Source organism: Leopardus geoffroyi, chromosome A1, assembly GCF_018350155.1.
Source record: "Leopardus geoffroyi isolate Oge1 chromosome A1, O.geoffroyi_Oge1_pat1.0, whole genome shotgun sequence".
NCBI lineage: Eukaryota > Metazoa > Chordata > Mammalia > Carnivora > Felidae > Leopardus > Leopardus geoffroyi.
This window is the reverse complement of record NC_059326.1, coordinates 18,891,709-18,903,669: the sequence shown is the minus strand read 5'-3', so window position 1 is coordinate 18,903,669 and position 11,961 is coordinate 18,891,709. Positions and strand designations below refer to the sequence as shown.

General features: G+C 47.1%; 1 protein-coding gene across 1 annotated transcript in view; it reads left to right on the top strand.

The window, feature by feature from the left end:
• The first annotated feature begins 8,025 nt into the window (after positions 1–8,025).
• The window catches only part of FOXO1 (forkhead box O1), a 98,364-nt gene continuing 94,428 nt past the window's right edge, over positions 8,026–11,961 (top strand). Inside the window, exon 1 of the mRNA XM_045474948.1 lies at positions 8,026–9,103. Within this exon, the coding sequence (XP_045330904.1) occupies positions 8,453–9,103 (651 nt within the window). The 5' untranslated portion in view covers positions 8,026–8,452. The remainder of the gene's footprint in view (positions 9,104–11,961) is intronic.

Here is an 11,961-nt window from a genome sequence, read left to right as displayed (position 1 = left end):
TCCACAGTTTCCTCTGCACTCGAGCCCCGGTCCGACACAACCCCAGGAACACAGCAGGGCGTACTTTTATATTCAAGTGGAGGCTTTCGGCTCCTTTCTCCATCCTGCTTCCCCAGGCCTTATCAGGGTTCTGATATGGCTGTGTCTATAATGAAAAGTGAAAAATCCAATCAAAGATAAAATATAGGGCTATTAAAGAAAAGAGATAATGTATTTGGATGATTGATTTTCCTTGATTATCATACAAAGATTGGCACTAATCTTCAACATTTGCTGGCTCTCACAGCAAGTTCAATGGGTCATTAAAACTAGGATATCTCCTGGAGATTCTAAAGCAGTGAGGAGTGATTTGCCTTTTGTGATTCATTGGCAATTGAAACTGTTCCTGGCTGAAAGGAAGGTAGCCACAGATAAGTTCTTCTGACTAATACTGACCGGTAGTCTGTGGTTTGTAGAGGGGGCTTTACTTCCCCGTGACAAGAGAATGCACCCTAAACCCTTAGCTGAAGGTTTTATTCACGCTTAATGAGAACTGGGGGCATTGAGATATGACCCCATACCATTCCCACAGTAGGGAGCTCTAAAAATGTTTCTGATATTTTATGCTCACTTGATGGTGGAGGAGGCACTTTCCAATTCATTTTTAAGTTGACTTTAAAATAGAAAGGAACACAGGATTTTATTTGTTTTGCTTATAATATTGTTTATTGTCCCAGGAAAGTAGACCGTAAGGCTTTGACCAATCCCCAGCAGGTTCAGCCATAGAGCTGGATTTTAAATAATATAGGAGGAAGGCCTCCACTTGAACTGTAAAATACATGTTCGTGTGTTCTAATTTAAATCCAAGCTTCTGAAACTCAGATGAAACAAGGCTTTTCGGTAAAAATCCAATGCAAATGACCTTCTTCGGTAGGTAGGGATAGAGCTCAATCTAGTGGTTCAATTTGGTTTGATGTGCTTTTATTCAGGATAAGAAGAGCTTTGGAAAGAGTTCCAGATAAGCCAACCATTCCGGAAGGGCTAGTTGCTCTAATTGTATATGGTCCGTTCAAATAAGCAAGTGCTAATGGCTTGAAATCCCCCACATCATTCGCGTTATACAAATGCAAACATCAGCATTATTATTGTTATTTATGTTCTATCTCTAGGCTTCTCTCATTAACATAAACTCGACTGGTTTCAGGCAGAGCCGATTGCAGATAACCACCCCCCCTCCACCACCACCACCAAAATAAAGTCCCAAAGTCAATTTTCTGTTCCAAAAAACCCTGAATCATTGAATCAATCTCTGGTTAATTTCTAGTTCTCTTTAAAAGAATCCCAACATTTTATGGAGGCAGAAATTTAGTGTTAAACAGGAGATAAGCTCTGGGTTTTGATAATGGTCTATCTATAATTAGATAAACGTGTAAGATAAGACCATAAGTAAGTTTCTTAGGTCTTTGTACCTCTGTTTCAATTTCTGTAAAATGCAAATCATAATGTCTCCTACATTATTGGGTGGTTTTGAAGACTCATTCAGATGAAAGCTGTTGAAAAAAATAGTCATTTTTATTAACCCTGGGGCACAAAGAAAATAACATTTATGTATGTATTCTGATTCTGGGTAAAAAGTCATCTATGGCTTATATGTGAACATATCTTGAAATAATAAAATATATGTTTATATTTGTCAATTTATATATCATCTTGTTTCAGATGATATGTAAATCTGAAAAACAGGAGGAAAAGATCTCACCAAGCTTAGTCTTGGATTGCGGAAGGAGTTTTTCCTGTTGGATTCTTCCAGAGTGCAGACATGCAATATAGCTGTCAAATGTTCCGTTTTTAGTTTGTTGTCCAAACACAAACTCATTTAAAGCACACATGGCATCGTATGAGACAAATCAATTTCTCCTCCAGCACGATATCAGTGATCAACTCATTAGAAATTCCATTTTTAAATGTTAAACCTTAGAATATAGAATATTTCAATGTGTTTTAAAGGCTGTATTTACCACCAAATAGAAACCTGATACCCTAGAAAAATACCCACTATTCATCTATGTTTACTCTCTGGCACAGCAGACGTTGCATATGGGTGGGCCCTGTGAGTCAGCCAAATCTGAAATTTGATAAAACTCTTACCTCCTGTTTTTACACCTTAACTGATACAGTCAGTGACTATACATATCATTAAAAACACATGTACTCTACACAGTCATTACCTCTTGTTATTGATTCTTATCAACAAATGACAAGCAACATGGTCAGTTAGCATAAAATGCTAACAGTTTCTTGTTCATTCTTTTATTACTGTCAAGGACTCTCAGGGGTAGCTTTGACTCCCTTCCCTTTCTAATGTTATGGAAATAGGGAGATTTTATTTGAAAAAAAAAACACAACTGATTATTGTAAAGCAGCAATTAATTCTTACTGCTTAACTTGAACATTCAGACATATTAGTTTTCCAAGTAAATAAGTAAAATGCCTCGTTAAACTTCCTTTCTGCCAAAAATGTATTACCATCTGTGTTCTACATGGCAGCGTTTTCTTATTTAATACATATGTCCCCCCTTTTTTGGAAGCATGTGAAGAGCTTTAATATGACACAAAACAGAAATAAAATAGTGAAAACACATTGTGCTTAAGCACGGATGCAACATTCAGATTTGTGACATTCAAAGAATTGGGATTTCATGTGCCATCCGTGAATTTTATGGCAATTCTATGAGTCCTTAATGTTAGAAAAAAATTTTAATGGTACCATTTACACAGCTTGGAGTTTGGGAGAGTTATTTTATTGTCTCAAAGATAAAGACCTAGTGTTTATTTAAAATAGGTTGAATTTAAGGGGCGGCTGCTTCACTCGGTAAAGCATGCGATTCTCGATTTCTGAGAGGTGAATTCAAGCCCAACACTGGTCAGAGAGGTTACTTCAAGAAGAAAAAAAAAGGTTGAATTTTAAATTAATTAATTAATTAATTAACTAATTGATTAGTTAAAGTAGGTTGAACTTCATCAAACAGTCTGAAAATCTCCAGTTAGAAAGGTACTGTCATGAAAACCAATGCATGAAAACCAGTTTTGGCCTGAATGCTAAGAGGTCTGAATTCTGGTCCCAGTAACTGCACAGCCCAGTAACTGCACAGGCTAATCACTAAAATTCTCAGTGTCTCTGTTTTCTTACGTGTAAAAGGAGGAGTTTTTGTTGTATCAACAATGATCACCTATAAATCCATCACCCAGATACAATCACTGCTAACATTTCTTCCAACCTTTTAAATACTGTATCCCCAGTATCAACATAGTCACAATGTCATTACAAATGCTTTGCCTATTTTATTTTATTTTATTTTCTAAATGTTTATTTATTTATTTTGAGAGAGAGAGAGAGAGAGCGTGTGAGCGAGCTTGGGTGCACAAGCCAGGGGGTGGAGGGGTGGAGAGAGAGAGTCCCAATCAGGCTCCATGCCTTCAGCACAGAGCCCTACCCGGGCTTGATCTCATGAACCGTGAGATCATAACCTGAGCCCAAACCAAGAGTTGGATGCTTAACTGACTGAATCACCCAGGCACCTCTCATTTTATTTTATTTTATTTTATTTTTAATGTTTATTTTTGAGAGAGAGAATGTGAACGGGAGAGGGGCAGACAGAGAGGGAGACAGGATCCTAGCAGGCTTTGTGCTGTCAGTGCAGAGCCCGATGTGGGGCTCCAACTCACCAACCAAAAGATCATGACCTGAGCCCACGTGGGACTCTTTTTTTTTTTTTTAATTTTTTTTTAATGTTTATTTATTTTTGAGACAGAGCATGAACGGGGGAGGGGCAGAGAGAGAGGGAGACACAGAATCGGAAGCAGGCTCCAGGCTCTGAGCCATCAGCCCAGAGCCCGACGCGGGGCTCGAACTCACGGACGGCGAGATCGTGACCTGAGCTGAAGTCAGACGCTTAACCGACTGAGCCACCCAGGCGCCCCTGCGTTGGTTATTTAAGAGTATCATAGCCTTAACTCTGACATCACAATCATATAAAAGAAAAGAAAATAAACTGTGCACTCAAGGAATCTACCATCAAAACGATGTACTCTAAGAGGCACAGTACCTGATATTTACATGGTAGGCACTCTATAAATATTTGTTGGAACAATAACAAAATCCAAAGGAAATTATCCCTCAGGAAAAAGAAATGACTCCTTCTACCATTGCCGTAGCTACCGCTTAGTATGTCAGGTTTCAGGACATTGGTTTAAGAACCTGAAGCTGTGTTTTTTCAGATTATTTTCTACGGACAAAGTGAAGAAAGGCTGTTTTAGGTTGATAGCAGTACCTCTTAATAATGTAGACAAAATGGTGAAAATGGGCAATGGTTGGGGAAAGGGAATGTGAAGTATGAAGCTAAATACCATGCCTGAAAAATAAACATCCAGACCTTTCATTTACTCATTAAATTGGACTTAAATGACCTATTTTGACATGTAAGAATTGAAACCAGAGATCAGGGTGTTGGTGGTGAGGGGTAAATGCAGAAGTTTCTGCCAGGGAATTGATGGAAGGCAACCATCCCTCAGTCTTCCCATCAAGGATGAGGCAATAATTACCCTGCAAACCAGGCAGAGAAAAGAACACATTGGTTTGTGAGATGGGCTTTGTGATGGTGCGTTTCCTTTTTCATTTTAATTGCTCTTACCTGACATGAAACCTTTTTCTGCCCAGTTGGGCCATGTGTGCCAACTAGTGAGTGATAATCATTAGAAACAGCCTTCAAAGCAAAGGGCTACCACAAAAAATACTGAAGAAAAGAAATGAACTTCTTTCTCTTAAGCAGAACCAATGCCAACCTAAATACTTTGGCATCCTTCACAGAGAGAAAACGGGTGCGTTTTTGACTAAAAAACCCCAAACCACTTCTTGTGATCCTCTTCCTTTCGTTATCTTCCTGTCGCCATCATCTTTTTGTGTCTGCTTTTCCAATCTTTTAAATCAAAACTTCATTTAGTTCAGCGCAATTCATTTAACTAAAATTACTAAAATCTGTGGAATGCACTGGAAGGAAATATACCGCAGAGTTTTATATAGTGGTTGTTGCTATATTGGGACTGCAGGTATTTCTAATTTTCTGTGTGTCCAGAAGATTATTGATGGGAAGGCTGGAAACTGGGGTTCCAGCTCTGGCAGCACCACTCAGGTCTGTGTGACCTTGGACAAATCAGCCTCTGGTGGGGTTGGGAGGGGGGGCTCAGTTTCCTTGTGGAGAAAGTAAAGGAGGCCACCGAGGTGACCCCTGTCTACTTTCAGTTGTAACATTCTGTGGTTCTAGCTGGAAAAGTTTAGCTGGATACAACCCTTATGGAGGGCAATTTGACTGTGTGTCTCAAAATTACAAATGCATTTAACTGCCGACCCAGTGATCTCTTTTCTGGAAATTCCTCCTGTGTATATACTTTCACAGATGCAAAATGAGTTATGTAAGGTTATTCATTACTGAATAGCTCCTACAAGCTAAAGATTGGAAACAAGCCAAATGTTCACCAGCACCCTAAGGTTCAGTAAATTGACACATACAATGGTACCGTAGGCAGCTAGAAACATCTTTTATCATACCTTCAGTTTTTTGGAACTATGTGTCTGGGACATTGGCGCTATAAGTATTCTGTGCCTGTTTCAAGTCAAATTTTTTATTTTTATTTTTAAAATATTATTTATTTTGAGAGTGAGAAAGAAGGAGAGGGGCAGAGAGAGAGAGAGAGAGAGGGAGAGAAAGAATGCCAAGCAGGCTCCAGACTAGTAAGCACAGAGCACGACATGGAACTCCATCCCACGAACCTCGAGATGGTGACCTGAGCTGAAATCAAGAGTCCCACGCTCAACGGATTGAGCCACACAGGTGCCCCTCAACTCAACTTTTTAAAAAAAAAGACCAAACAAACAAACAAACAAACAAACAAACCTCACCACTGTAACATCCAAACGAGGCAGGATAGTCCAGATTTCAAGGACCTGAAGAAAGTCTGTAAGAAAACTGCCTTAGCCAAATACTCTCCTCCGACTGAAGCCATGAAAAACCGGAATTGAAAGGAAGGCAAGGCCAAATTTGCAGCTGGTTTCCTTTGCCAAGAATGATGCACTAGGGCACCGCCTATTTGTAGGGTGCGGCCATCCGAATGGGGGCTGCCTCTGCAGAGCTTACTTGAGGCTATCAACAGTTCTGCATTAGCGCCTTCCTTTGAGCTCGTCGTCCGGGTTACTGAGGTCCCCTAGCGGCTGGCAGAGGCAGCCTGAACCATCTAAATTTGATAGTAAATGCAGAGACCACAAGAGGAGGAGGGTGGGAACCATCTCTATCCTTAATCCATCAGGCTCACGACCTTCCTCTTCCCTGCCCCTCTCCCCCATTTATCAGTAGGAAGCTGTGATAAGTGGATTGTGAAGAAACAGGGGCCCGAACTAGGGAGATGATAGCGAGAATGTAAAGAAGAAGTAAATCTAAGTTCTTTCAAACTTTCGTAAATGAGGCCTAATTTTCTATAGATGCCACTTTTCAATTGAAGAGTTACCTGTAAGAGAAAGGGGATTGGAAAAATAATTGGGAGCTGTCATTTTGGACAAGATATTTAAAACCCTACTGTCAATCTTCCATCCTAAGTGATCCCATCCCTCTGAAAGGAAATGCCTTCCTTATGCCTCCTAAATAGGCAAAACAAAACAACTGTTTCTTGAAAACTGTTTCTTTTGCTCCCCGAGACACAAGGGCCATTGTCTTTCTGCCTTTGGCCCCAATGATCTCGACAGGACGTCCAGGACCTGGAGCCCAGATGGGGAAAGGTGGGGGGGGGGGGGGAAGTTGACTGACACTCGAGGCAATTTAAAGGAACCTGGGGGTGGGCAGGGCTCACCCAGGCTTTGGTTTTGCCCCTCTTGCGCTGTTACTTGAAATCTCACTACTTCTATCCTAAATAGCAAAGAAATGACAAGCAAGCCGTTGAACGTAATTAGGGGTACATAATAAAGTGACAAGGTTCTCTCTAAATGCTCTTCTCTGACCCCTTCCCCGCCGCCCCTGGACCATTAGAGTCTGAGGTTCCCGCGCAGGGGAAGATGATCCCACAGAGGGCACTGAAGTCTAGGATGCTTTTGGGTCTGTGTGTGCGTGTGAAATAGGACTGTCTTCGGCCCGGCTGAGTCCCTTTACCTCATTTCTAGCCTTTTAGGTCAAGTGTGGCGTCAACCCAGCTGAGCTGCCGCTGGGCTGGACGCCTGGCCCCCGACTAGACCGAACCTGCAGAGGCTCAGCTCTAGGGTACGAACAGGTGGGCTCGAGGCGCGGAGGCGGCGGGGACGGCGCCCGCCGCGCGGACTGGACCGCCGGGACCCAGGTGCGGGAGGGGCTTGTGCAGCCCGCGCGGGGGCTGGAAGACTTGACAGATCGCAGGAAAATAAAACAAAAAACAAAAACAAAACCCACCGACTTCCCCACGTTTCTCTGCAAAAAATCGTGGGTGGAGTCGAGAAGGGGGCGATAGAGTAGAATTCCGCAAGGCCGCCTCCGCCCGCCCACCCAGTGCCCGCGAAGCGAGGAGCGTCCCCCTGGGCCCCGCCCCGCCCCACTTCGGGCCCCGAGCGGAGGTCGAGGCGAAGAAGCGAGCGACTTGTTCCACTCGAGCTTCTCGAGTACTCGGCTTTGCTCTTCAGTAGTAAACAAAGTGTCGCCGCCGCCTCCACGCTGGTTTGCCTCCTAGCAATCAAAACACTGAGAGGGCGAGAGACTCACAGAAATACTTGAGAATTACCAGAAAATAATAACAGAGATCCAAAAAAAAAAAAAAAAAGAGAGAGAGAGAGAGAAAGAGAGAGAGTGTGTGAAAGAGAAAAACATCCCACTACCCCCCACCAAACCACTGCCGCCTCCCGGGTGGAAAACCGGCCCCCGCCCAGGCGGGCGACCACTGGCTGCCTGGGCGGCGGCGCCGCGCGCTCATTGGTCGCGTGCGCTGTCAGTCAGGGGCGGGCCGGCGCGCGCGCCGCCGCGGGCGGGGGGCGGCGGCAGATCCCGTAAGTCGGGCGGCAGCGTAGTCGCTGCAGCAGCCGCCGCCGCCGCCACATTCAACAGGCAGCAGCGCCGCGGTCGCGCCGCCGGGAGAGCGAGCGGCCCGCGGCGTCCGTCCTCCTTCGGTCCGCAGGCCCTGTCAGCAGGAGTTCGGCGCCGACTGCTGCCCGACCCGGCGACTCTGGCCTGCAGTCCTGCCCTTGCAGCGAATCTGGAAGAGCCTAGATGTTGATGGACCCGCGAAGTTAAGTTCTGGGCTCGCGCTACTACTCCGCCGCGCCTTCCTCCCGGTTTTCGTCGGCTCGAGGCGCCGACCTCGCCCCCCCAAATCTCGGACCGGCTCTTCGCGCCCTCTCCCCCTTGGCTCCCTGTGCTGCTCTCGACCCTTTGGCTCTCCCGCGGTTGGGGGAGGGGTGGGGGTCACCATGGCCGAAGCGCCCCAGGTGGTGGAGATCGACCCGGACTTCGAGCCGCTGCCCCGGCCGCGCTCGTGCACCTGGCCGCTGCCCAGGCCGGAGTTTAGCCAGTCCAACTCGGCCACCTCCAGCCCGGCGCCGTCGGGCGGCGCGGCAGCGAACCCCGACGCCGCCGCGGGCCTGCCCTCGGCCTCGGCGGCCGCTGTCAACGCCGACTTCATGAGCAACCTGAGCCTGCTGGAGGAGAGCGGGGACTTCCAGCAGGCGCCCGGGTCCGTGGCGGCGGCCGCAGCGGCGGCGGCAGCGGTGGCGGCGGCGGCGGCCGCAGCTGCCGCCACCGGGGGGCTGTGCGGGGACTTCCAGGGCCCGGAGGCGGGCTGCTTGCACCCGGCGCCGCCGCAGCCCCCGCCGCCCGGGCCGCTGTCTCAGCACCCGCCGGTGCCCCCAGCCGCCGCCGGCCCCCTTGCAGGGCAGCCGAGAAAGAGCAGCTCGTCCCGCCGCAACGCGTGGGGCAACCTGTCCTATGCCGACCTCATCACCAAGGCCATCGAGAGCTCAGCCGAGAAGCGGCTCACGCTGTCGCAGATCTACGAGTGGATGGTCAAGAGCGTGCCCTATTTCAAGGATAAGGGTGACAGCAACAGCTCCGCGGGCTGGAAGGTGAGTGGCCTCGGGACGCACAGCCGGACTGGGAGGGGGCGCGGGGACTCTGCTCCACCTGAGGTCGTGGTGAGGCAGATGAGAGGGCGGCTGTGGAAGTTTGCTTGGGCTGAAAGTGCAGGGCACGCGGGCAGCGCGTGCAGGGAAAGCTCGAGAAGTGGCAGATGTGAGTGGTGGGCTTGCCCAGGACCTGTCGGGGGACAGGAATAAGTGTGTGTGCGCGCGCTCAAGTGAGAGTTGGAGCGGGACGGGGAAAAGGGGCTCATTTGGGAATTAGGGAGTGAAAAAAAAGTAACGGCAAGAAGTGGACATAAGAGCGAGCCGAAAAGTTCGCCGCCAGTGGAAGGAGGAAGGGGTTTACTGGGAGCTGCTCCCCCACGGCCGGCGAGGACTCCTGTCACCGCTTCTTTTACTCCAGGACCTTTAGGGGGTGAGGGCGGCTCCTCTCCGTCGCCGCGACGCGCGTTCCCCCCAGCCTTGGGCTGCGCCGAAGAGCCGTTTCCGCCGCACTGGGCGGAGGAGGGCGCCGGGAGGCTCATCGGGGCCCCGCCACCGGGGGACCGATCTGTAGGTGGAAGGGACAGGTCGCGAGTCGGCCCTTGGCAGCGCAGTTTTGGGAGGCCGGTGTGCATTTTGCTTTGTTTTGATTTTACCCGAAGTGGCCTCGAGTGCAGGGGGTCGGGCGCGACGAGCCCGAGGTAGTGCATCCGACACGTGCGAAGAGGCGGCCACCGCCTGCGGAGCGCGGGCGCCGGGCCGCGCCGGGCGAGCTAAAGTTCAAGTGTGACCCTCGGCGGGGGCGGAGGCGGGAGCGGGAGCTGCGACGGCGAGGGAGGGGCCGCAGGCGTAGGAAGAGAGCGTCTTTAAAGGGCCAGCGCGCTGGGGCGGTGCGCGGTTCCCGGCCCGGCCGCGGGGCTGCGAGGCCAGTACTTCTCTACGCAGGGAAGTGTCCCCAAACTTGGCCTCGCCCATGGTCTGAGGCTTTTACATAGGCATGGGGAGGCTGCCTTGGGTGACCAGAGCTGGGGATGTGTGTACCTTCTTTCTCACTTTGCCGCCTCATTGTTACCGAGCGTGGAGGTACAGATCCCAGAGGCAGGCAGGGGGCTTTGTGACAAGTGTTTTCGGGGAGTCGGAGTGGAGGTGCGCATCAAAGCAGTTTGTAGGGCCGTCCTGCCACAAGAGAGGACCGTAGATGAGGGGCCTCTGGTCCTTTTTGTCTTTCAGAGAGGGAGACCCGGAGAGACGCAGGATGGGGGCAGGTACTTCCCTACTAGGAGACTGAGAAGACCCCGGGGCTCTCAGGAGGAGAGGCTGTGGGGAGGCCTCCCGGGGGTGCATTCTCCTTTGGCCTTCTGAAGCTGACAGTTTCTCGCTGTCCCAGGTGGAGGGATCGATGTGAAAGTTTAGTGGAGAACTTCCTCACTCCTCGGAACTTCTTCCTCACCCCTAATCCTGACTGTACAGCCTAATAAAGATTGATCTTTGCTGCGCAATTGGTTACACCACGGTTGTTTTACATACACTGTCATGCCTGTGGTTAATGTGTGTCAAAAAGGTTAAGATACTCCTAACGTATTGAGGTTCCTGGAGAAGGAGCCAAGATATTATTTTTTCCCAAGTGTGTTTTAGAGTAAACGTACCACTTAATAATCTCATTACTAGGCGTTAACATGTTATTTTACCAAGTGTTTCAGAAAGGTAAAGTGCTTTCTTTTAACCTTGATATGTATTCTTTTAAGTCACAAAATCAAGATTGTCTGCCAAATCCAATTTTACTTAACATTTGAATTTAAGACCTGACTTGCTCATCTATCAACCCTACTTGAGCTATTTATTTATAAAGCGTTTGCCATTTAAAAAAAAAAAAAAAAAAAAAACTTTTTCAAACTACGGTGTGTACTTACACCATTCTTTTAGGTCCTTGGAAATGGACCTAATCTACTTCAGTTTGCTGGAGTGCCTTTCTTCAAAGATGGAGAAAGGCGATGTTTGGGATTATTTTTAGTTTTGCCTCTCATATGGCCTTAAATCAGATTATTCTTCTTAAACTAGGAATACAACCTAAACTTTCAAGTTAAAAACAAAACAAAACAAAGATTCTAAGGCCAAAGCAAACCCCCAACCATTTTTATTAGGTTTTTGTTCTAATTTTTTTTGCCAAAATGCAATTATAATTTTATTTTTAAAAATACACTTTTCAGAGCTAGAAGAGCAATTAGAGTCGTTGGTATCTGTTCAAAATTGGAGGCCCAGTGACTGCTCCCAGTGGCAACCAAGTGGGGCTTTGGGAGGAGCGGGCTGCCGTTCTCAAGTGAGTAAATGTTTCAGGTGTAATGAGAGTCCGTTGGTGGAAGTCAGATTACAGCAAGTGCATTTTCACTTTGAGTAAAGGGATATTTTAAGAAGAAAAGAAACAGCCTTAAGTATTCTAAGTCATAACTAGTCTTTTGGTTCGAGTTTTCATAAAAATGAGTTACTTGTTAAAACCAAGTTTTTCAGATTTGAAAGACTCCCTTGATTTAAAGGTTCGTAAAAGGGAGAAATTTTACTATGACTTTTAGCTTTAAAAATCGAGTCCTAAAATGCAAATCAACCAAAACCTAACTATTTTAAAACTTAGGAGAGGCTGCTTTGGAACTAAATATTTCCTGTGATTTACTGGTGGGAATTAGATTGACTCTTTAATTAAATATAGTTGCTTGTGCTTTACTTTCTGGGGCCTACCTGAGATTTTGAAAGTGGTTTTCATGGACAGAATAGTTGAGAAGCTGTTAAAGAGTTCATAAACTTCTAGTTCCTTAGACACTGGTTATATTTGTCAGATACGCATTTTGTATTTATAGAGATGGTACCTT